The 23,052-nt window shown below is 36.1% G+C and overlaps 1 protein-coding gene across 6 annotated transcripts in view; it reads left to right on the plus strand.

Moving 5' to 3' along the window:
• Positions 1 to 23,052, plus strand: part of LOC110097052 (protein GUCD1) — a 39,790-nt gene that overhangs the window by 4,661 nt on the left and 12,077 nt on the right. For 5 of the 6 annotated variants that reach the window (XR_002303159.2, XM_020823266.2, XM_020823265.2 and 2 more), the window contains 6 exons: positions 711 to 822; positions 10,050 to 10,124; positions 10,295 to 10,383; positions 10,561 to 10,613; positions 20,309 to 20,381; positions 21,244 to 21,319. Coding sequence is in view for 4 of the 6 variants with exons in the window: in XM_020823266.2 (XP_020678925.1) it covers positions 711 to 822; positions 10,050 to 10,124; positions 10,295 to 10,383; positions 10,561 to 10,613; positions 20,309 to 20,381; positions 21,244 to 21,319 (478 nt within the window). In the remaining 2 variants the exon portion in view is untranslated. Of the gene's footprint in view, positions 1 to 710; positions 823 to 10,049; positions 10,125 to 10,294; positions 10,384 to 10,560; positions 10,614 to 20,166; positions 20,204 to 20,308; positions 20,382 to 21,243; positions 21,320 to 23,052 lie in introns of those variants that run through there. The other variant, XR_002303160.2, reaches the window with a different exon arrangement.

The raw sequence follows: 23,052 nt of genomic DNA on the forward strand, positions 1-23,052 counted from the left end.
CATCAAAGATCCTCCTCTCGAATATAGGATCAATTGTATCTTGTATTTTCTTCCGTTTATTTGATTCTTGCAATAAAATTCTTGTTTGTCTCTCATTTTCCATTGGATTTGTGGAGATTATTCGCAGTTTTTCCGAAATTGGTAGGATTTACTTGAGATCTTCAAGTGTTTCCTATTACTTGAGAAAGATCCTCCTCTCATTTTCCATATGATATACTATTATATCTTTGTTGGTTAAATTTGAAAGTTTTACCAGCTTTTGAAAATTCTATCTTAGAGATTAGGTCTATCAGATGTGGCATACGAAGATGCTTATCAATTTTTTTTTTTTCTTTGGTATATTCAACATGTTGAGGAGTATTTCAACATCTGAGCACAAACTATAAGAGAATTATCAGATTTGTATTCAAAATCCCTTTTGAAATATTGATGAGATGTCACCATGAAAATTTATTGTTTTGCTGCCCTTAGGAATAGATGGATTATTGTTTTTAAAATCACATACTTCAAATATTTGTTTATGAAAATCTGCTTTCCTTTGCGAAGGCATTTATAATTTTTATACTGTCAAGGAGATTTCCATGGTCCATTAATCTATTTATCTACGTATTTGTGATCCTTTCTCCTATGTTCTTTTTCTAAGCCTCAATTGATCAGCCTTATATTTTTTTTTGCTGTGTTGATTGATGTATTTTCTTTATGTTTTTCAGTGTTTGGACGGTTGATCTGGCATATCTTTTGAAAAGGTTTTCAATTAGTTTTCATTTCTTCACTGTCACTATAGGAGCAAATCCAAATTTTTCGGATGAAACATTTTATAGGGTGAGTTCTCAATTCTTTCATATTTAGAAGATTTTACTGCGGTATTTTGTTTAGAATTTTTTATTATTTGCACTATCCGGTAATTGCATGATATGATGCTATTCTTGTTTCCTTCTGGTTTTCTTTATTACTATGCGAAGGCATCCTTGGAATTAGTATTTTTGATATGAATTACCCAAAACTATTCCAGTTCAATCACTTGTAGTCTATTACTAGCTTTAGCCATATGTCAATCCTATTATCTTCTCCATGCTCACATCGATTTAAATAACTCGAATTGTCATGCCAATAATATTAAAGGGTTGAATTTATCTTCGGTTACTTACCTTATCTTATGTACTACTGCTTATTAATAATTAAATGTGCACCAAAACTAAGAAACATCTTGGTTAGTTCTAATAATTATGCCTATAACTTGATACTTGCTTGGTAATGACTCAAATTTAATTTGACTTTAGATCAAAATTTGTTGCTTGGGCTCTACGTCTCGAAATTAATTTAATTCAACCCCAATTGACTACACACATATATATATACTTGTAAATTTATAAATGAATCATATATATAAAGGTAAATTTATATGTGATTTAATTTATGATTTTATTTCGCAAGTATTTATGCTAGGCAGGTCACTCCTTTAGTTCTTACATGTTGTACCAAATGTTTTTAAAGCGCCAAGTATAATGCGATGCACAAGGGTGGGTTTCTTTTTGCTTTGATGTGCAAAGTGCAAAGTGAGGTGGTGCTTTTATTAGTTAAAGCGATCATGAGTTGTATATCATATAAACATATATTATTTGTATATAATAGTTATTTAATTAACTAAACTTAAGTCACATAAGGTAATAATTTTTTTAGCAAATATCATAATACGTTCAATAATAGTATTTTTAGATATTTAATTGTAAAAAATAAATCAAATTTATAAATGATATAAATAATAAAGTAATGTTAGAATATACTTAAAATTAAAAAATATATTCGCGAGATTTAGTGACTAGCTAGAGGCTGAGGGATAGAGACAGTGTGAAGTGAAAGAATATGAAGATGAGCTGAAGAGAACCATTCTCAAGAAGAAGCTAAGTGTGAAGCTATTGCCAAACATAAGAATTATTGAAAAACATATTAGAGCTAATAGGGGAGTGAGTGCAAAGAGAAGAAACATCATCAAGCAACTTGCTCCAATATGATAGAGCAGATAGCCAATGAGTAAAGAGTTAATTACTATGGAATTAATAAGGAAAAACTAATAAAATTCCTCGGTTATTGTGATAGATGTTTAATCAAACCATGAAATATGAATCGGTATTTTACTTTGAGCAAGAGTCAAGAGCGCAATGCTATAATGCATTGCAGCAAATCGGTGCAACATGCGGACTTTAGCAAATGATGAGCAAGGTCAGTGTTTTGCTTTGCTTTACTCCTAAAATGCATTTTGATGCTTGCTTTTAACAAGATTGATCTTGTGCTAAATTGTTGAGTGGTCTATGAAATTGGTTAAACTATTGATGGTTATAATTTTTGAGTAATTTCTTATGAACTACCTTAGAAACTTTGTGCTACTTTTACTGGGTTAAAAAATTATTTTCTTTTTGTACAACCAAGCTGATTTTTTTTGTCCAAGTGGATTACTTGCCCATCTGATAGGAATACTTGAGTTCGCTAGTAATCCTCCTGAAAATACTTGAGTTCGCAAACAACCCTAACAATAATCGGTAAAAAATCAGCAAGAATAATATGTGAACTTAAAAAAAAAAGCTCCAAATAGCAAATTTTTATTGGGGAAATCAAAGCAAATCAAACACAAAGCAAACATACAATTGATCCTCAATTCGAGAGGAGGATCGTTGATAGGAAACACTTGTAGATCTCAAGTATGTCCTATAAATCCTCAGAAAACAACGAGAAATCTTCACAAAAGTCCACACAAAATCACAAAAAATAGTAGATAACTTGTATTATTTGATGAAAGGAACACGGAAAATAGCAAGATACACTTGATCGTCAATTCGAGAGAAGGATCGATCTCTCTTAAATCTCTAGGCGCCGCTAGAGCCCAAAGAAAACCTAAATCTAAGAGATCTCAAATTTTAGCCAAATTCAAGATACCAAAACCCTAGGAAAACAAACTATTTAATGCATACAAATCAAAAGGAAATCCCTAAACAGTCTCTACATTCAAATTTCCCTCCCAAATCCCTAAAAAATCCTTCCTAAAATGACTCCCGTGGACTTGTGGCTCGCACGGCGTCCGCAACAGGCGGAGTTTTTCTCCGCTGTTTCGCGTGTCTCGCGTCTGGGCCGGTCCCTCGTGGACCGACTGGACCGGTCTAACAATACTCCCCTCCCGAAGATCCTCCTTGTCCTCAAGGTGGAGATATGCTCATGTTCTGGTGGAGGTGGCCATTCTTGAGGTGGTAGAAAATCCTTACCAAATTGCTGAAGTAGGGGTTGCCCTGAAAGAGAAACATCCCCTCCCTCCTCCATCATGATCACATCCAGCTTTTGTAGTCCCACCTGATAAGCTTCCCCCGCCTCTTGTAGGCTCCTAACCATATTCTTATGTGATACCATGGCTGTGGATAGCCCTGCATCTCCACTTATAACCACCTTTCTCCCATCCACCATTAATTCCATCATGAGTGCTCCCTAATTGTCCTTGGTTTCCCCCAAGGTTTGTAACCATTTCATTCCCAGGATGACATCAGTACTTCCTAACTCTAGTGGGAGAAAATCCTCCCTTACCTGAATCCCCTATATGGTCAACACCACTCCTCTACAGATCCCCAAACCTTTCTCGACATTCCCTGTACTCATTATCACCCCATAACAACCGGTGTCCACCAATTTCACTCCCAGTTGATTGACAACCTGAGTGGAAATGAAATTATGGGTAGCCCCACTGTCAATCAAGACAACCACCTCAATGCCTGCTATCTCCCCCTTCACCTTCATCGTATGATTCGAGGTAAATTCTACTACGAAATTCAGGGAAACCTCGGCCATATCCAAATGCAACTTCTCCCTCTCTTCCTCTAACTCCCCTTCACCTCCCTCCTCAGTTTCCTCGTCATCACAGACGGTGAGAATCTGAAGAGTTTGGTCCTTGCACCGATGTCCTGGTGTATACTTCTCCTCACACCTGAAACACAATCCCTTTGCCCTCCTCTCCTGCATCTCTTTCTCTGTCAGCCTCTTGAAATTTTCCCCACTCCCTCCTCCTACTGGCTTCTCCCGGGTGGTCTCATTAATGTTGTCTGATGCAAGCCCCTTAGATGTTAGAAGAGTGGTCGACGTCCTATAAGAGCCTCCTGAACTGTTGCTCCTCGCTTCCTTCTCTAAATTATTCTGATTTTCCACTAGCTGGGCCAACTTCATAGCCTCCCCCAAGTCGCGGGGCATCAAAACCTTCACTGTTGCTCGGATCTATGCCTTCAACCCTTTCATGAAATTTTCCTCCAATACTGTATCTGAGAGTCTCTCCACCTTGCTAGCTAGGTGCTCAAACTGCTCCCGATAATCTGCTACTGATCCCTCCTGTGCCAAAGCAAAGAACTGCTCATAGAAGTCTCCTCCCCAATCTGTTTGGAAACGCTCTATTATGTAGTCTTTGAATTCCCTCCAGTTCCTGATCGGCCTCCTATGGTCTCTCCACTGAAACCACGACAGAGCTTTTCCTTCCAAGCACAATCCGGCTGCAGTCAGCTTCTCCTCCTCTGTTAGCCCATTGACGGCGAAGTATCGCTCCACCTTGTAAATCCACACATAGGCATCTTCTCCTTCGAATATGGGCATCTTTAACTTCCTCACCTTCTGGTCGCCCCCATTACCCCGTAATCTTCCATAGTTTTCCTTCTCCTAAGTGCAAGGTACACCCAATGTTTCCCAGTCTTCTCTTGCTCTGCCATAGCCCAAACCCCATTCGAAATCCCTCCTTTTGTCTTCAAAATCAGCACCTCGGTGACCATAGTATTCCTCATGGCGTTCCCCATATCCACCCCCTTTTTCATCCCTCTGGATAGGCTCCAGATGGGGTCTTCTTCTTTATCCTTCCATGATTTCCACCTCTTAATCCTCCTTATGGATTTCAGAATTGGTGTTCTTTGCTTCTGGGCCCTTCGCTTCGGATGCTGCCATTTGTGCTTGAAGCTCCAGCATTCTTTTCATCATATCCCTGAGATCGGCCACCTGCCCCTCCATGGAAGAAATTCTTTCCTCCATGGTTTCTTTGATGTGATTCATCTCTCCTTCGAGTCTCTACTCTAAAGCATCAACTTTCTTGGCCGCCATTACAATCTGGAATTTGCCGAAAACGGCCCTCCACCGGTCCCAAGACTTGCTTTGATACCAATTTGATAGGAAACACTTGTAGATCTCAAGTATGTCCTATAAATCTTCAGAAAACAGCGAGAAATTTTTACAAAAGTCCACACAAAATCACAAAAATAGTAGATAACTTGTATTATTTGATGAAAGGAACACGGAAAATAGCAAGATACACTTGATCCTCAATTCGAGAGGAGGATCGTTCTCTCCTAAATCTCTAGACGCCGCTAGAGCCCAAAGAAAACCTAAATCTAAGAGATATCAAATTTCAGTCAAATTCAAGATACCTAAACCCTAGGAAAACAAACTATTTAATACATACAAATCAAAAGGAAATCCCTAAACAATCCCTACATTCAAATTTCCCTCCCAAATCCCTAAAAAATCCTTCCTAAAATGACTCCCGTGGACCTGCGGCTCACACGACGTCCGCAACAGGCGGAGTTTTTCTCCGCTGTTTCGCGTGTCTCGCGTCTGGGCCGGTCCCTCGTGGACCGGCTGGACCGGTCTAACAATCGTCTCTCCCAAAATCTCTAGACGAGAGTCTAGAGTCCAAACACCAAAGAACTCCAAGAAAACAAACAATACAAGCATACCCAACCCTAATCCTCTCATGCCCTTTAAATAGTCCTCTCCACCTCCTTAAAAACTTCATAATATAAGATATTATTTATTTAATACAAAAGATATTAAATCTTTTTAATTAATTAAATCCCTCCACCTCCTTAAAAACTTCATAATATAAGATTTTATTTATTTAATGCAAAATATATCAAATCTTTTTAATTAATTAAATCAACTTTCCCTACTGGCTTGCCGTCCTCTTTTAGCCGCCAAAGTGGACCCCACCCCTAGGTGAGGCGGTTTGGGCCGCCTTTGGTACCGCTAACCCCATCTTGGCGGTTTAATATGAACCGCCCTATCACCATCATTTTCATAACTTTTTAAAGGTAAACTAAACTTCACGAGTTTGTTGATTTCCTTTGAAAATAGAAAGTATGCATTTGGTAAGTGTTGGTTTCATAGCCAGCACGCATAATAAATTTTGTAGTTTAAATTCATTTTACTTATATCTTGCATATTTTGTGTAATAATCTTAAAATTGTGGGCTATTGATAAGGTTGTTTGATGTAGCACCTTGATCCAAGTCAAGGCCCATAGAGCCCTAAGTTTGTATTAAACTCATGTTACATTGGTTCATGCATTTAAATTATATTGGCTAGGCCTTTTTCATTTAAATTTGGTAGAATTTATCTTTTTGGATAACCATGGATTTAAATTTCAATTAGGTGATAGGATTAGCTTTGAGTTTGGTGATGAAGATTGGAATACTTTTTAATTTGAATTGTAAACTATTTTGTTATAAATAGGGTTAAGTAGATGTTAAGTTTATTATGTATTGAAATTAAGAAATCATCATAATAATGATGTTAACACCACCCTATATTTCCTAATTAGAAATCCAAAAGTTTGATCGCTTGATTTTGAAGGCTACATCTCTCCCCCTCTCTCTTAACTAAAGAGGAATTATTTGGGCCTTTCTTTCTTATGATTTTCTTCTATCTATTTGACCCTCATCCTCTCACATCTAAGGGGATAATTTAAGCAAAGTTTAAGGAGGATGACAAAAATGATTATGAAAGAGACTTACACATATATGATCTCCACTAATTTGGTACTAAAGCTAAAATCTTGTAGTTAAACCCTAACCCAATTCAATCTACCTTCCTCATGAACCTTCCCACCCTTTTATGTAGGTAAAATCAATTCAAACCCTTCCCGAAACCCTACCCCACTCCATCCCAACTCAACACCCTCTCCAACAATCAAGCCCGCTTTCCATCTAACAATAAAAAAACCCATTTCCCTTTAATACTACTATGATTTTTTTTTTTACTTCAATTCACAGGGTGATGGGCTAATAATATAATTTGTGAATAAGAATTTAGTTAATCTATGAAGATGCCTAATTGGCATTGGCTTAAGTACTTGGGATTTAATGCTTCCAGCTAGGGGTATAAGTGAGCCGAGCTTATCAAGCCATGAGCTCGAGCTTGAGCTTAAAATCGAGCTCATTTGTTAAACGAGTTCGAGTTTAAGCTTGATTAGGCTTGGCTCGCGAGCAGGCTCGAATGATTATTTGAATATTTTAAATATTTTTATTTAATTAAATATAAATATTAAAAAGTTGATTAAAGTGTTAGAAATAAGGCCCATCTCTAGCTACAGCACCTTCAAGAAAGCTGTAGCATAATAAATGCTAGCTATAACACTTTCAAGAAAAATGTATATGCAAATATTAAAAAGTTCAAAAAAGAGCAGCTATTCAAGTCGCGAAAGACAAAAAGTTGCAAAAATTAAATAATAAAGTATTCTCTTCCACTGACCACCGTTCATCTTCCCGCTTCGCATCTTCCACAGACCACCGCCTTATCTTCCCGCTTCACGATGTCAATAGTGACGTCTTCTTCTTCCCCTTCCCGTTGCCGGCGTTTCAGACGAACAAGCTTGAATCGAGTATCGAGCCGAGCTCAAGCTTGGATTTTATTATGTAAGTCAAGTTCGAGCTCATTTAACAAGCTCGATTCGAGCTTACTGTGAGGTAAATGAGTGGAGCTCAATATGGCTACGACTCGACTCGTTTACACTCCTACTTCCAGCTATAGTTTTTTGTTACAATATTTTTGTGCAAAGTGCTTTTAGAAATTTCTTTTGAAGATGTTTATGGCATGCACCTTTGAAATCTACCAGCTACTTTTGAAGAATATAAATATTTAGTTGTTGAAAAAATCAACCTCCCACTAAAGACTATTGGATTGCATAGGAATAGTTTATGAAGATGATGCTAGATCTACTTGAATTTTATAATTATGACTCTCTGGAGGCAAGTTATTTTGTCCGGGACTTGATAATGAACATGTACCCAAATCTTTACTCATGGCTAGACCCAAGTATAAATCAAATCCTATGATGCACCGAAACTTCTCCTCAAAGAGATGTGCAGTGTACGATACATATTCAACATGACACGCATCTGACACGCAAGAAACGTGTCAGACACGCTGAAAATATGTCCAATTAAAAAATATTAAATAAAAATTGGGCACTTGTATCTTAAATATTTTATGATTTTTTTTAAATATAATTTATTGTATTTAAAATATAAAACTAAATTGCTATTTCCTATCCACAATATCAAATCAATCGTCCGCACTCAATACCCTATTCATCTAATATTCTTATTTCATTTATCTTTGGCAGTTACGACTTTGATTTCACAATAATGTCCGATGTTATCTCAACATTGACGTCTGACATTGTTACAATATCAATATTTCAAAACCATCTCAAAGTCTAATATTATATTGACATTGATGCTCGGCACTAATAATTTCTACACCGACAACTTGACTGTTCATTTTTGTCCAACGTCATCTTAACATCAACAACATCCCTCAACATCGACGACAGATGCCCTCTTGGCATCGATGCCCGATACTTACTGCATAACATCGATGTCCGACTCTCGACAACATTGTCGTCTTCTTTCTCGATGCCTAATACAAGACATCAACACCCGTATCTCAACATCTCAATATTAATCATTTTAAGCACAAATTCTAGTTAAATGACTTATTATTTCTAAGTTATTTTTAATATTATACTTATTCAATTTTTATACATTCATTTTAAAATATAAAAATTATAATACCATGTCCAACCTGTGTCTGTCCTATATTTTCAATAATTGTGTCATCGTGTCCGTGTCTGTGCATCATAGATCAAACCTAAATTAAACGGATTCATGAATTTAAATTATCGTAATTCTATAAGGATTTTTTTTATTTAAATTTAGTGGAAATTATTCATTTGCTTTATCTCAGTTTTAAATAATAATTAGATGTAGAATTAGATTTAAATTTGGATTAGAAGGTAGGACTAGTATTCAATTGAAATTGTAAATCATATTTCTGTAAATAGCAGGATATTAGTTTGCAATATATGTTGAGGATAAGAAATTCTTATAATTCTACTAGATACTCTCCTGTCTCTCCCCTAGAGTTTTCTCGCAACTTCGATTTCCTAACAATAAATCCAAAAGTTCTAGTTGCTTTCTCACCTTTCTGTCTTTCTCACTTTAACTTAAGGCATGCTTTCTAAGGCTGTGACGCCCTCTTTCTACCTTTCCTAGGGGAAATAGAATTATCTTTCTCACAGTTTTCATGAAATTGTGAGATCTCTCTTGCTCTCCTCCATTCTCTCATATCTAATGGGAGAAGTAATGTAAATTTCAAGCGATATGTGAAGGATCAATGAGGCCTACACATTCAAGATCTCCACCAATTATACATCATTACCAACAGGCTCCAAGTAAAGATTAAAAATAAGAAGATTTGTTATAAAAATTGGTTTAATTTTAAAAATTCTGATAATTGGGAATTATATAAAGTGGCTCGTAAGGATTCTAAGTAAGCAATATGCAATGCAAAGACATTAGCTTTTAGTCTTTCTCACTTTAACTTAAGGCATGCTTTCTAAGGCTGTGACGCCCTCTTTCTACCTTTCCTAGGGGAAATAGAATTATCTTTCTCACAGTTTTCATCAAATTGTGAGATCTCTCTTGCTCTCCTCCATTCTCTCATATCTAATGGGAGAAGTAATGTAAATTTCAAGCGATATGAGAAGGAACAATGAGGCCTACACATTCAAGATCTCCACCAATTATACATCATTACCAACCGGCTCCAAGTCATTTCATAGCTTGCGTAATGTTATGTGGGATTTGCTGTCTTATGAACTCAGCGTTTATATGTTTTGTTGCATTCCTATTTTAATAACCATCTTTAAATATCATATGCAATTTGTAGTAAGAACTTTGTGGTTTGCTTGAACTCATGCAGGAACAATTGAAGGATGATGTCAATCGAGTAGATGGACTATTTGAAAAGGCACTTGAAACTGGGATCGTTATAGAGGTGTGCATTTGTGACATTGCTTGATTTTTCTTGTGTAGTTGATGTCATCTTTTTTTCTTAATTCTATTGTTAATTTGTGATTATGTGAAGAATTCGTCCATTAAGAAAGTGCCAATAAACTACCTAGTAAATCTCCTATGCTATCTTAATAAATTTCGAATGTTCTACAGTGCAGGTCTATCAATGGAGTAGACATTGCTGCTCTTATTTCTTCAGGCCAATACATTGCCGTTGCCCTGGTTGACAAGATTAAGTTAAGGTACTTATTTTAGCCATCCTTTCTTTAATGAAGACATCCGCATAAGCAAATGTATTTATTTTTTGAGTTTCATCCAAGTGATTTTTTTTTCAAGTATTTAATATTTCATTCTACTAATTAGATTTGATAGATGGAACATTTTATGTTTTTTATGCTTGATTATAATTGATAATGCAGTCAGTCTCAGCAGAAGGATGGATTCTTCTCAGTTGGAAGTTCGGATTATATGGGTGAGGCATAATGTTTCCTCTTATTTTTGAATGTTTTATTATACTAAATTTCTTGTATGCTATAATATACATAGCTTATTGTCTTTTTATGTTGTTTACCAGTAAAATAATTTAATTGGGATCAGTGGCGGAGCCATAACTTCTTATAGAGGGGGCACACACACATTTATTATCTAATTCATTTAAGGGATAATTTGAGAAGAAAAATTATATATATATACTCGAGTCGAGCTCAAAATCCGAGCTTTAGCTCAACTCGTCTCCATGTCGAGCGGCTCGTCGAGCTCCGCTGTCAAGCTCGTAGTCAGGTCCACTGTCGAGCTCCGTTGTCGTCATCCCGAGCTCGTAGTCGTGTTCGCCTTCGTCGTCCTGAGCTTGTCTGTCGTCAAGTGCTCGTCTGTCATAGTAGCGTCTGCCGTCGTCGTCATGACGGTTCCGCCGTCGACTGCGCAACGGTCGAGTGCTCATCTGTCATAGTCGCGCCCGCCGTCATCGTCCTGAGCGTGTCCATCGTCATCGTCCTGAATTTTGATTTCTCGCTCATGTTTTGGATTTGCCGCCCTGAAGCTTCGCCATTGAGCTGCTCTACGAGTTGCCGAGTCGAGCAGCGGCCTATTCGAGCTCGAGCTTGATAAGCCGTCGAACTCGATAAGCTCGACTCGTCAAGCTTGTTACTGAGTTGAGTCTGAGCCAGCTCGCTAGACGGCTTGACTCGTTTGCAACCCTAGAGTAGAATAGAAATTAGATAGCATGGTGCTATGAATCGAAGCCTATAAAATGGATTAAGTATACATACTCAATGGATAAGATATTTCGACACAATTTTGATTTCGAAGCTATTAGATTCATTTTGAGATGAGTGCAGTATAAATTTTTCATATGTTCTAAAATTTTCAAAGCAATTCCAACAGATTTTAATTTTCTTTTCTCTATTCAATGTATTTCAATATCAAAATATATTTTCAGCTTCATGAGCTCCAAAATAGAATATGTGAGATCTACTCAGGTGGAAGGACGAGGGAAAATTCCAACCAGAGAAAGGTCTCATTTGGGCTGCATAGGGGTGGACATGAAAGCTGCACGAGGACTTGGGAGAGGCCAGGAATGTGATATGAATGCCTTTTTTTTCTCTTCTATATAAATTATGCTAACTGATCACTGTATGAACCATAGCATTTTAGGGGGGGCACGTACCCCCCCACCCTGATTGGATTGATCAGATACAGTGAGCTGGTTGTCCGACATTGTAGACTAGTATTTAGAAAGTTACTCCACCACCATTACGGCAAATCGGTTGTGATCAGATAGCATTTGATAGTGATTAAGATAGTTCTCTTGTATATTGCGATCTTTGTTTGAACCAAAATTCTAATTGAGTTTCATGTCGAATAAAAATTTTGAAATATCTTTTTTTTTTAAAATTCAGGCAATACTCTTACTTTTTTAACAAAATGAAAGGAAAAAATAAGAACTTGCTCCAAATAATTATTTAAAGATTGAAAATCTTAAATTTTGCAAGAAATTTGAGAACTAATAAAAAACGTGCAACAATCAATATTTATTCCGTAAAAAGGAAAATTACACTAGTAAACTTGACAAAATCTCAAACACCCACATAAAAATTAATTATAAACTATATAAATGAAAGAAAACAAGAATAGAATTCACTAAAAATTCAAACCTGGCATCAGTACAAGGATTCTCTTGGAAGTTGTCATCAATCTTGCAATGCCCTCAAAGGAGTCTACAACACAAGTTTGCAAGTAGTTTTAAATTTTATTAACCCGATGTTGATTTTACAGTCTAGGATCATCCTTAAACCCATTTCTTTTTTGCTTTATTCGTGGATGTTCTCACTAGACATTTGCGAGAGGTTGTACCTTGGTGTATGCTTTTTATTGATGATATTCTTCTTGTTGATAACAATGTTTAAAATTGCGTAATCGGGTATTGAGGTGTTTTTCGTTCGTGAGGCGAGGCATAAGCCTCAAGGCGTTTTGAGGCGTAAGCCCCAAAATCAAAAAAATTGCGTAAACATAAAATGATAAATTTTGTATATATTAATTAGTAAATACTATATAAAACATAAAAATACACAAGATATGAAGTGAAATCAAAATATCCCAATAATAAGACAACATGAATACAACAATATACGGGTTTGCCGGGGGTCCAAGGGGCCGTTGCCCCCTAGCTGGGTTCGACTTGCGGGGGTTTCAAGGGGGCGCAGTGCCACTGCGAGGATTTCCGGGGGCAGCGCCGCCGAAACAAATTTTTATTGTAAGAGTAATTTTGAAGTTTTGCTTGTTTTTAAAGTTCATAAGTTGTTTGTATGGAAAGATACCGAGTGGTACCGAGCATGTACCTAGCAGTACCGAGCATGTACTGAACGGTACCGAGCATGTACCGAGCGGTACCGAGCATGTACCTAGCGGTACCGAGCATGTACCTAGCGGTACCGAGCATGTACTGAGCGGTGAGCATGTACCTGCTTAGTACCGAGCATATACCTAGCGGTACCGAGCATGTACATTAGCTTTTTTTTTAATTTTTAAAGGCGGACGCCAATGTTTAAAATTGCGTATTCGGGTATTGAGGCGTTTTTCATTCGTGAGGCGAGGCGTAAGTCTCAAGGAGTTTTGAGGCGTAAGCCTCAAAATCAAAAAATTGCGTAAACATAAAATGATAAATTTTTTAAATACTAATGAAAGAACAATATAAAACATAAAAAAGCATAAGATATGAAGTGAAATCAAAATATCTCAATAATAAGACAATATGAAATATAACTCAACTCAAAATTCTATCTTTCCCAAATCCCAATATTCTTTTCATTAACATATAATTCCAATTTCTAAAAATAAATAGCAATGACATATCACATAAGAACTCATAAATCATCAGCATTGTCATCACTAAGGGGTTCTTCATTTGAATCATCATTATGATGAACTGCTCTCTCCTCTTCCTCCTCTCCTATAGAGTCCAATGTCGGGCATTTACTTCAAGATTTATGTAAGTTTTAATATATATAGCGTGAGGCATAAGCCTCATGCCAGTGAGGCGAGGCGGGCCTTAAGGCGGGCCTCAACCAAGTTGAGGCGCAAGCCTCATAACAAAAACTCGAGGCGTAAGCATCGAGGCGTTTTTTACTGGAATTGCGCAAAGGCGGGCCTCAAGGCGAGCCTCATATTGCTCAATTTTAAACCATGGCGGACGCCTCTCAACTATGATGCGAGGCGCGCCTCAGTAAACTTGAGGCATACGTCTCAAATCCTGAACTCATTACGTGAGCTTTGAGGCTTAAAGGGGCGAAATTACGTGAGGCGCGCCTCTTATTACGCAATTTTAAACCATGGTTGATAAGACTAGCGAGGGAGTTGAAGATAAACTTGATATCATACAATTTTTATGTTTTTATATATCTAACACCTCAACTTTGATATTTACTTATATAACACTCAAATCTTTAAATCACACAAGATACCCCTAATATTAATATTTCTAAAGTAAAATACACCTCATGCATAAGTTTTGATGTGATTGAGATATCTAATTGTTGCACGTGAGATCGATGTTGTGGGTCAAAGCTACAAGTGGAGGTTGGATGCTGGATTCGACTGCGTTGCAGTTGAACCTGAGCGTCGATCCCGCAGAGTTGTCAAACCCGAGCAGTGAATTGCGAGCATTGATCGCGCAGATCAGTCTAACCTGAGCATCGATCCCACAGCGGCATTGAATCCCAGCATACAATAAGTGCCTGTGCAGAATCTATTCACCAATTTATTTTTACTCTCACTCATTTTGTTGAGTATTACATTTAACTTTTATTCCATCTTCACACCACAGTCGTGAAAGAGATCTTTGCCATGGATTCGACTCTATTCAACTCACTTGCCTTATCTAGTTCTCTCAAGCAAAGACTTGCCCAGTCGAGTATGATTCAATAAAATCAAGGTAATGAAGAGGAAAGAAATCAAAGAAAATGGCAAAGTTTCGGTGAACCTTTTAGTAAATGAATTTTTTTTTTCTGTGCTTAGTACTAAGGATCCTGATGTGTGTGATTGGAAAAGATTTATGCGACTTTATGTTGCTTTGACACATGCAAGGCTTCCTGTCAAGATGTAGGCCAATAGTTGGTGTTGATGGTTGTTTTCTGAAGGGACGATAAGAAGATCAATTGTACACAACTGTTGGACTTGATAGTAATAATAATATATTTTCAATTGCATGGGCAGTAATTGAAGCAGAAAGTAGAAGCTGTGGAGAATGATTTCTGAGCTTTTTAGGCAAAGATCTATAGATTTTGGAGAATTAGAAAAACTTTACATTCGTTTCTGATGAGTAAAAAGGTTTAATTCCTGCTTTTGAGATCATTCTTCCTGATGTCACCAATAGATTTTATGCTAGACATTTGCATCAAAATTTCAAGTTGGTAGACTTCATTAGTATGGCATTGAGGAATGCATTATAGGCAATGGCAAGGGCAACTACTCTTAACCAATTCACTTTCATAATGAAAGAGTTCGAGAAATTAAATATTGCAGCATTTAAGTAGTTAAGTGAGACACATCTAAGTGAATGGTCAAGATCTCATTTTACTTTTTACCTAAATGTGACACTTTACTCAATAATATATGTGAATGTTTTAATTCATTCATTCTTGAGCTAGATAATTGCCTATTGTATCAATGCTTGAAAGTATCAGAGCTATGGTCATGACAAGAATGTTGGACGACAAGGAAAAGACATTAAAATAGAATGGAAAGCTCTGCCCTAGGGTTAAGGAGATTTTGGGAAAAAGCATGCATAAAGCAGGTTTTTGTTTTGTTTATAAATCTGATGATAACAACTATGAGAGAAGTATTATGCATGGAGCTTAATATAAGGTTGACTTGAACTTAAAATCATGTTATTTTCAGAAGTGGGAGTTAAGTGTAGTACCATGTGAATATTCCTGTGTTGCAATTCATATGATAATGGGCGATTGTGAGGAATTTATTCATCCCTACTACATGGAAGAAAATTATACGAGAGTTATGAGTGTAATGTAAAGCCTTTGAATGGTGCTAATGAGTGGCCAACAAGTAATAGGATATCACCATTGCCACTAAGGTATAATAAACCCAAGACTGGTAGGCCATCAAAGATGCAAATAACTGCTGATGAATAAGCATCACATTCAAACCCAAAAAGGTTAGGGAGAGCCAATGTAAAGCTTCATTATCGTAAATGTAGACAAAGTGGACAAAATAATATAACTTGTGATAAGGGAATGCATATTGAGGAGAGACATGGGGGATTCCCAGGAAGTTGTACAATCATTGATTGAAATAGTGAGTCATATCATCCCATCAATTTGGTTAACATAGATAATAATTTTCATTTAAAAATGATGTTTTCTAACACATACTGAACTTGCTTTAGATATTCTCACTCAAGGATCTTCCAATACAAAACTTTTAGTCAGTTCATTTTTTTTCTTCATTTAGCACTTTATCACATATAGGATTTAAGAGGTGGCTCCCATGGCGTAGCACTTTGTCTTGTATGACACTTAGTTCCCATCTTTTGGTTGGCGTATATTAGAGTAATTAGACCAGTCCAGTCGATCTAACGGGACCGGCTTATGCTAACATAGGCGGACATTTTCGCCTCCTGTACGTGTCGAACGCACGACCAGACCTGTGTGAGCTATTTAGGAAGGATTTTTGAGAGAGTTATGAGCGAAATTTTAATGTAGGGATTGTTTAGGGATTTCCTTTTGATTTGTATGCATTGAATAGTTTGTTTTCCTAGGGTTAGGGAATCTTGAATTTGGCTGAAATTTGAGATCTCTTAGGTTTAGGTTTTCTTTGGGCTCTAACGGCGTCTAGAGAATTGGGAGAGATCGATCCTCCTCTCGAATTGATGATCACTTGTATCTTGTTTGTTTTTCTTTTGTTAGTTGATTTTTCTTAATAAAGTTGGTTGTTTTTTTTTCCCCTCTACTTGTTGAGTATTCTTGTTGATTTTGTCAAGATCATTAGGTTTTAATTGATATCTTCAAGTGTTTCTTATCAAATTGGTATCAGAGCAATTTCCTAGCCAGAAATTAAAGTCTCCTCGCTAATTTTTGATGTGTTTCACTCACCGAGCTGCTGTTTTTTGCTGATTGAAGGCTAGAAACTATTATTTTTTTGGTCGTTTTTGTTGTTTAGAGCCTAGATCCGGGTACCGATGGCAGGGAAAAAGGTAGAATTGTTGAAAGGGGAGATTGAACAATTGAAAACTAAAATTTCAGATCTCCACACTTAACTTTCAAATGTCAAAAGTCAAATTTCAGCCATCCACGAGAAAATGGACAGGAATTTTTTCAGCCTTGGGGAGATGATGAAGAAGTTGCTCGAGGGCCAATCCAAAACGGCATCGTCAGAGGCATGGGAAACCTCTGGCAACCCAGGACACAGGGAAAACTCTAATCCAAAAAGGCAAAGGGAATATCAAGTGGAGGAGACTCAAAAGGGAAAAGAGAGAATGCCTCCCCTGGAGCCTATTCTTATGGGGGAGCCGGGTAGGGGGCATCGGGAGAAGCGTGAGGTGGAGGAGCAAGAACTAAGATGTGATGATTTGGAGAGGAGAGGGGTAGTATTTGAAAGGGTAAGGGGTAATTATGACCAAAGGGGGACTACATCTGAAAGGGGAGGAGTTTGTTATGATATAAGGGGTGCTGAATTTGAAAGGAGAAGGTGAGAATTTGATGAAAGGCTTGGGAGAGTATTTGGAGCTAGCTCAGTTGGTGGAGGATCAGAGGTACTTGGAAAAAGGAGCAGGAGGCAGTAGTTTTGGAGGCTCATACAGGGTGACCATCATCTTTTTGGCACCCAAGGAACCAACACTGAGTATTTTTAGGGAGACTTCGAAGGAGAAGACTGTCGAAGGAAGACTTGGGGACAATTTCAAGAAGCTCACAGAAATAGAATTATAGGAGAAATGGGCGAAGGAGATCTATTTCAGATGTGACGAGAGGTATACGCCGGGGCACAAGTGTAAGGACCAAATTCTTCATGTTCTTACCATTTGTGATGAAGAAGAAATGGAGTAGGGTGTCGCCTTTCCACCTTGCGAACAAGGTGTATCTTTGGGAGGGGAGTATTGTTAGACCGTCCAGTCGGTCCGTTGGGACTAGTTTACGTGAACAGAGGCGGACATTTCCGCCTCTTGTACGCGTCAAACACACTCTCGGGCGTGCGTGAGTTGTTTAGGAAGGATTTTTGAGGGAGTTAGGAGGGAAATTTGAATGTAGGGACTGTTTAGGGATTTCCTTTTGATTTGTATGCATTAAATAGTTTATTTTCCTAAGGTTAGGGCATCTTAAATTTCGCTGAAATTTGAGATATCTTAGATTTAGGTTTCCTTTGGGCTCTAACGGCATCTAGAGAATTGGGAGAGATCGATCCTCCTCTCGAATTGAAGATCACTTGTATCTTATTTGTTTTTCTTCTGTTAGTTGATTTTTCTTAATAAAATGTGCTAATTTTCTTTAATTTTTCCTCTACTTGTTGAGTATTCTCACTGATTTTGTCAAGATCGTTGGGTTTCACTTGAGATCTTCAAGTTTTTCTTATCACCATATTGCTCTGATACCATTTGTAACAGCACAAACTCTTAACTATCTAAATATTGTCTGTTTTAGCCTAAGAGCCTCACAATTTTGTCATGTTGGTGTAACTTCCCAGTTGGTTACCCATCCCAGAATTGCTCCAGGATGAGCACACTTAACTATGGAGTTTTTTAATGAAATTCCAACAATTGCCCCAAAAGCGCCTTGATATTTAAGAGTTTAGCTTCTTTTACTTAGTGGGTTTCACAAGCTTGAATACTTATAAAATTTTAGGTCATTAGAAGTGTTAGGATCTCAATATATTAACACTCCCAATTTGATTTTGTTTTTGCATTAGGAGAATGCAAATTATTTTATTTTCATTGCTCAAATGTAACAAAACTGAAGAGGCATCTTGTTGCTCCCATGCTAATTTTGCGTTTGCAATTGGATGATGTAACATATTTTATTTTTAACCGCTCAACATTGGATCATATGACACTTGATTTAATTTAACCAAAGTTCTTTACAATATGTTTTCAGTTTGATTGTTATCTTTCATAAAGGAATCAAACTTGTTCTTTTTTCTGCTCATTTGAATGCTTATTGCATAATCATAACTTCAAATCATAGTTTTTATAAAAATATTGTTAAATAGTCATTTTAATCCCAAATATTTTTATAGGAGAATGCAAATTATTTTATTTTCATTGCTCAAATGTAACAAAACTGAAGAGGCATCTTGTTGCTCCCATGCTAATTTTGAGTTTGCAATTGGATGATGTAACATATTTTATTTTTAACCGCTCAACATTGGATCATATGACACTTGATTTAATTTAACCAAATTTCTTTACAATATGTTTTCAGTTTGATTGTTATCTTTCATAAAGGATTATATTTGACTCTCAAATATTACTTTAAGTAATATACTCGCTCTTTTTTCTGCTCATTTGAATGTTTATTGTATAATCATAACTTCAAATCATAGTTTTTTTATAAAAATATTGTTAAATATTCATTTTAATCACAAATATTTTTACCAAACATAATTTATAAAATATGATTAAAATTTTTAAAATTATAACTAAAAATATAATTTATTTCTCTTATTAAACAAATGATTATTATTATTTTTTTTCAAAAATTATAATTACTTGAAAATTATATCTAATAAATAGTTTAATTAAAAAATTGCTAAAATATCCCTAATTTTAACACCATTAAGTCCAACATCCATTAGTTTTGATGTGAGAACTAAAATGATCCCATTTTAAGGAGTTATGTGGTCAAAATGGTTCCTCAAGATAGTTGCGGACCGTTTTGGTCCTTCCTAAAGAGTTGATGGATCATTTTGATCCTTTTCTCTTTAAAAGAATATAGTATTTGCTATTTTTTTAGAATATTTGCTGTGTCAATAGCTAATTTCATATGTGTTTATTTCTGATAATATTTTCCTTTTTCTTTTTAGCAGGGCCTTAGCTATTAGTGTAAGTATGAGCATAGGTTAGGTGCAATAGTGGCCTCAAAATAGCTGCTCAGTTAAGCCTGACCACTTTAATGCTCCAGGCTTATATTTGGGCTTTATTATTTAGTTGGTTTTTTATTTGTGAAAATGGAGGCTTAGTACTTTCAAGGAATCACTCTTATCCAGATTTACAAGATTGCCCTCCATAACTAGGGACAGGTCCCCTACTAAGCAAATATTTCAGCAATGCTATATTCATTTCCTTCTCTCCACCTTTAAAGATAAGCTATTGACACAGAAACATAGATAGTTTGCTGCAGTGTCTGAAATCATGGGTTGTTACCTCCTTAAATCTGTATAATAGAGCACCTGTTACTTTGTTTTTAATATTGCTGATTTTTAACAAATTAAATTGCTAGCCTTACAAGTCTAGTATAACTTGGCTGAATGCTTTAGTACCTTCTTGTCTATTCATCTATCAATTTCGTGCTTTTTTGGTGCAGAAAACTTTGCTCTTTGAGGAATGCATCTTTTATCTTAGTAAAGCTTATCGTTCTATATGTTTTATGTTTTTCTATTTTGGCTATATTGGTGCGTACATGGGCACCTCATTTTGGATTTGATCAATCTTATTGCCTATTTCAGGGCACTTTATTGTGATATGTGGCTATGATGCAGAAGCTAGTGAATTTGAAATAAGAGACCCCGCCAGTTCAAGGTATCCGGTTTCTTTATTCAGGCATTTTAATTGATTCATGGCCGATTGATCACTTTTGCTGAAATGCAAAAAAAATATGTGCAGTTGCTAGCCCAAGTGAAACATCCCCTGTTTTTCTACAAGTTGAAAGATTGACCGAGAGAAAAGAAAAGCATTATTAATATCTTTGGTGCTTTGACTCTAAAATGCATAGAAATTTGATTGAATAATGCTATAAATGTGCTTTCTGGTATATTGGAGTCCTTTCTTATTCTCAAGGTTATTGGAATATTTATATTTTTTATTCAATTTAATTAATTAATGTAACCTATGTCAGCCATATGAATTTCACCTATGCTAAACTTGCTTACTGAATCATAAATTGCCATGCTTAGCCAGCTTACGTACCACACAATTTTCCCCTTTAGTTTGCTTTCAATGCCTACGGATTTTAATGAACCAGTAAAAATTATATTTTCTGTAGATCTATTTGTTATGTCTATCAATAAATGGAGGTTCTTTATTCACAACTCATTCGTTCCTCAATACTGCTAGAAATCCTCATAGAGAATGATGCTAACATTTACGTTTAATTGCCTTATATGACAAAATAATGCATGATTTTCTGCCTTTTACCCAAAGCTGTGGGTAGGTAAAACTTATGGGGTTTGTTATGGGATGTGGCATTGTCTCCCTGACGGTGATTTCCATTCGTTTGTAGTCACCTGGTTGCCTGTTTTTTTGAATTCCATGTTCTTAATATTGCAACTGAACGTCAAAGTGTCCCTTCCCCAAGTGAAATGTTTTGTCAAAAAAATATACATTTTGCTTCCTTTTCCTGACTTATTACCTTTGTCTCAGTTAACTCATTTTAATCTTGCAGAAAGAATGAAAGAGTTTCTCTGGAGTGTCTAGATTGTGCACGCAAATGTTATGGAACTGATGAGGACATAATTTTGGTAATAATCATTTATGATATATCTAGCATCTAAACATGCACTTCAGTTGAAATAGTAGCAAACATGCAAATTGCAACTTTCAACGTCAGTTATATCGATATGATATATTTTATTGTAAGAGTCATTCTTCTGCTCCGGCTAAAACATTACACTGGATATACATTTAAATGTACCAAAAACTAATGTTCTATGTATGAAATATAAAAAGCTCCATTTTTTCTTCAAAGAAAATTTTGTTCATGCCAAGCATTCTGTAAGCATAAAACCAAGTAAATTAAAGACAATTAGATGTCTTCGTCAAAATTTTCAATTGCATGAAACATAGTGTACTTTTTTGGCTTGTTACATCAAGGGGCTTATGACGCTTATTGATTAGATTCATTTAGAATGCATGCATTTTAGGAAACAAATGCAATGTATTTTGTTTATCTTAAGCTTGGTTTCAGGTTTACTATAAATCATATGCTGGTAAATTGTTATTTTTGTTTAGTTCGATAGAAATTTAGAGTGTGTTAGTTCATAGAAATCCACCAATAGGATTACACTTTGAATAAAAATTTCATATGCAATGAATAGAAAATTAGTTCTATGCTCACTGATCCCATCCTCATGCTCTTCTAAGAGGAGACGAATGAAATGGGAGTAGGAGAGCATGACATCAAAAGGCGATTAGCAACATTTTCAAGCAAGATATTAGCCAGAGGCAAGTAGCATCCATTCACAGTGAGAGACAGCGTCTGATGCAACCTTAAAACAACCTTGGTTCTAGGAATGCAAATTACAAACTTCCTTTCAATATAACTTAAACAAACAAAAATTGATAGTGACTTAATAGAAAATATATATGAGAAAATGATTAGGAAATCAAACAAAACAAACTAAACATGAAATATAAAACCCTCAGAACAACCGTATTTGGTCACCTCACATGCAAATATTGAAAATAAGGAATGATGCTCTAAGGAAAGACAAACCAATAGTTCACCACAGAACTTATGATCCAACTCAAGTCATTGCTCCTCCAGCAAATACTAATAGAACAGGGCTCAACAACACTAACCACTCACAATAGCTTAGAAGAAAGATACAGGTGGAATAGAAATTGTGGAGAGAAGTAGATAGAACACTGAGATGAAATAAAAGTGGGAAGGTAGAAAAGATAGCTCGAAAGCTAAGAAAACCCATAGATATATCAAGATCACACTTCAATTTTTCTCTCCATTGTGAATGGTCTTATGATCATATTGCCAAGGTTGTCCTAGTAGAATATGACATACTTCGAGTGGCATGATGTCACATAATACTTAGTTTTTGTAAAATTTTCCAATTGAAAGGTTGACAAGGAATTTTTGAGTGATTGGTACCTCTCCTCCTTTAAATCATGATATCTTGTAAGGCTTGGCTAGGGGTTTTGATTTTAATTTCAATTTATCCATCATGAGTTGTGACATAAAATTTCTTGAACTTCCACCATCAATCATGATGTTACATAATTTTCCTCCTACAGTACATGTAGTTCGAAAAATATTTCTTCTAAGCCATTTATCTCCAACATCAGTTTTGGTGATCAAGACCCATCGGTTAACTAAGTAATGATCTCCTTGGTCACCTTCAACATTAATTGTTTCCAACTCTTCCTCATTTTATTCTTCACTTTCATCTTCTTCCACATTTTCATGATTACCCTCTTATTCAATGTAGTTGGTTCTAGTCAGATTGTTTTTTGTATAGGT

The sequence above is a fragment of the Dendrobium catenatum genome, unplaced genomic scaffold, assembly GCF_001605985.2.
Source record: "Dendrobium catenatum unplaced genomic scaffold, ASM160598v2 fragScaff_scaffold_71, whole genome shotgun sequence".
Classification (NCBI taxonomy): Eukaryota; Viridiplantae; Streptophyta; class Magnoliopsida; order Asparagales; family Orchidaceae; genus Dendrobium; species Dendrobium catenatum.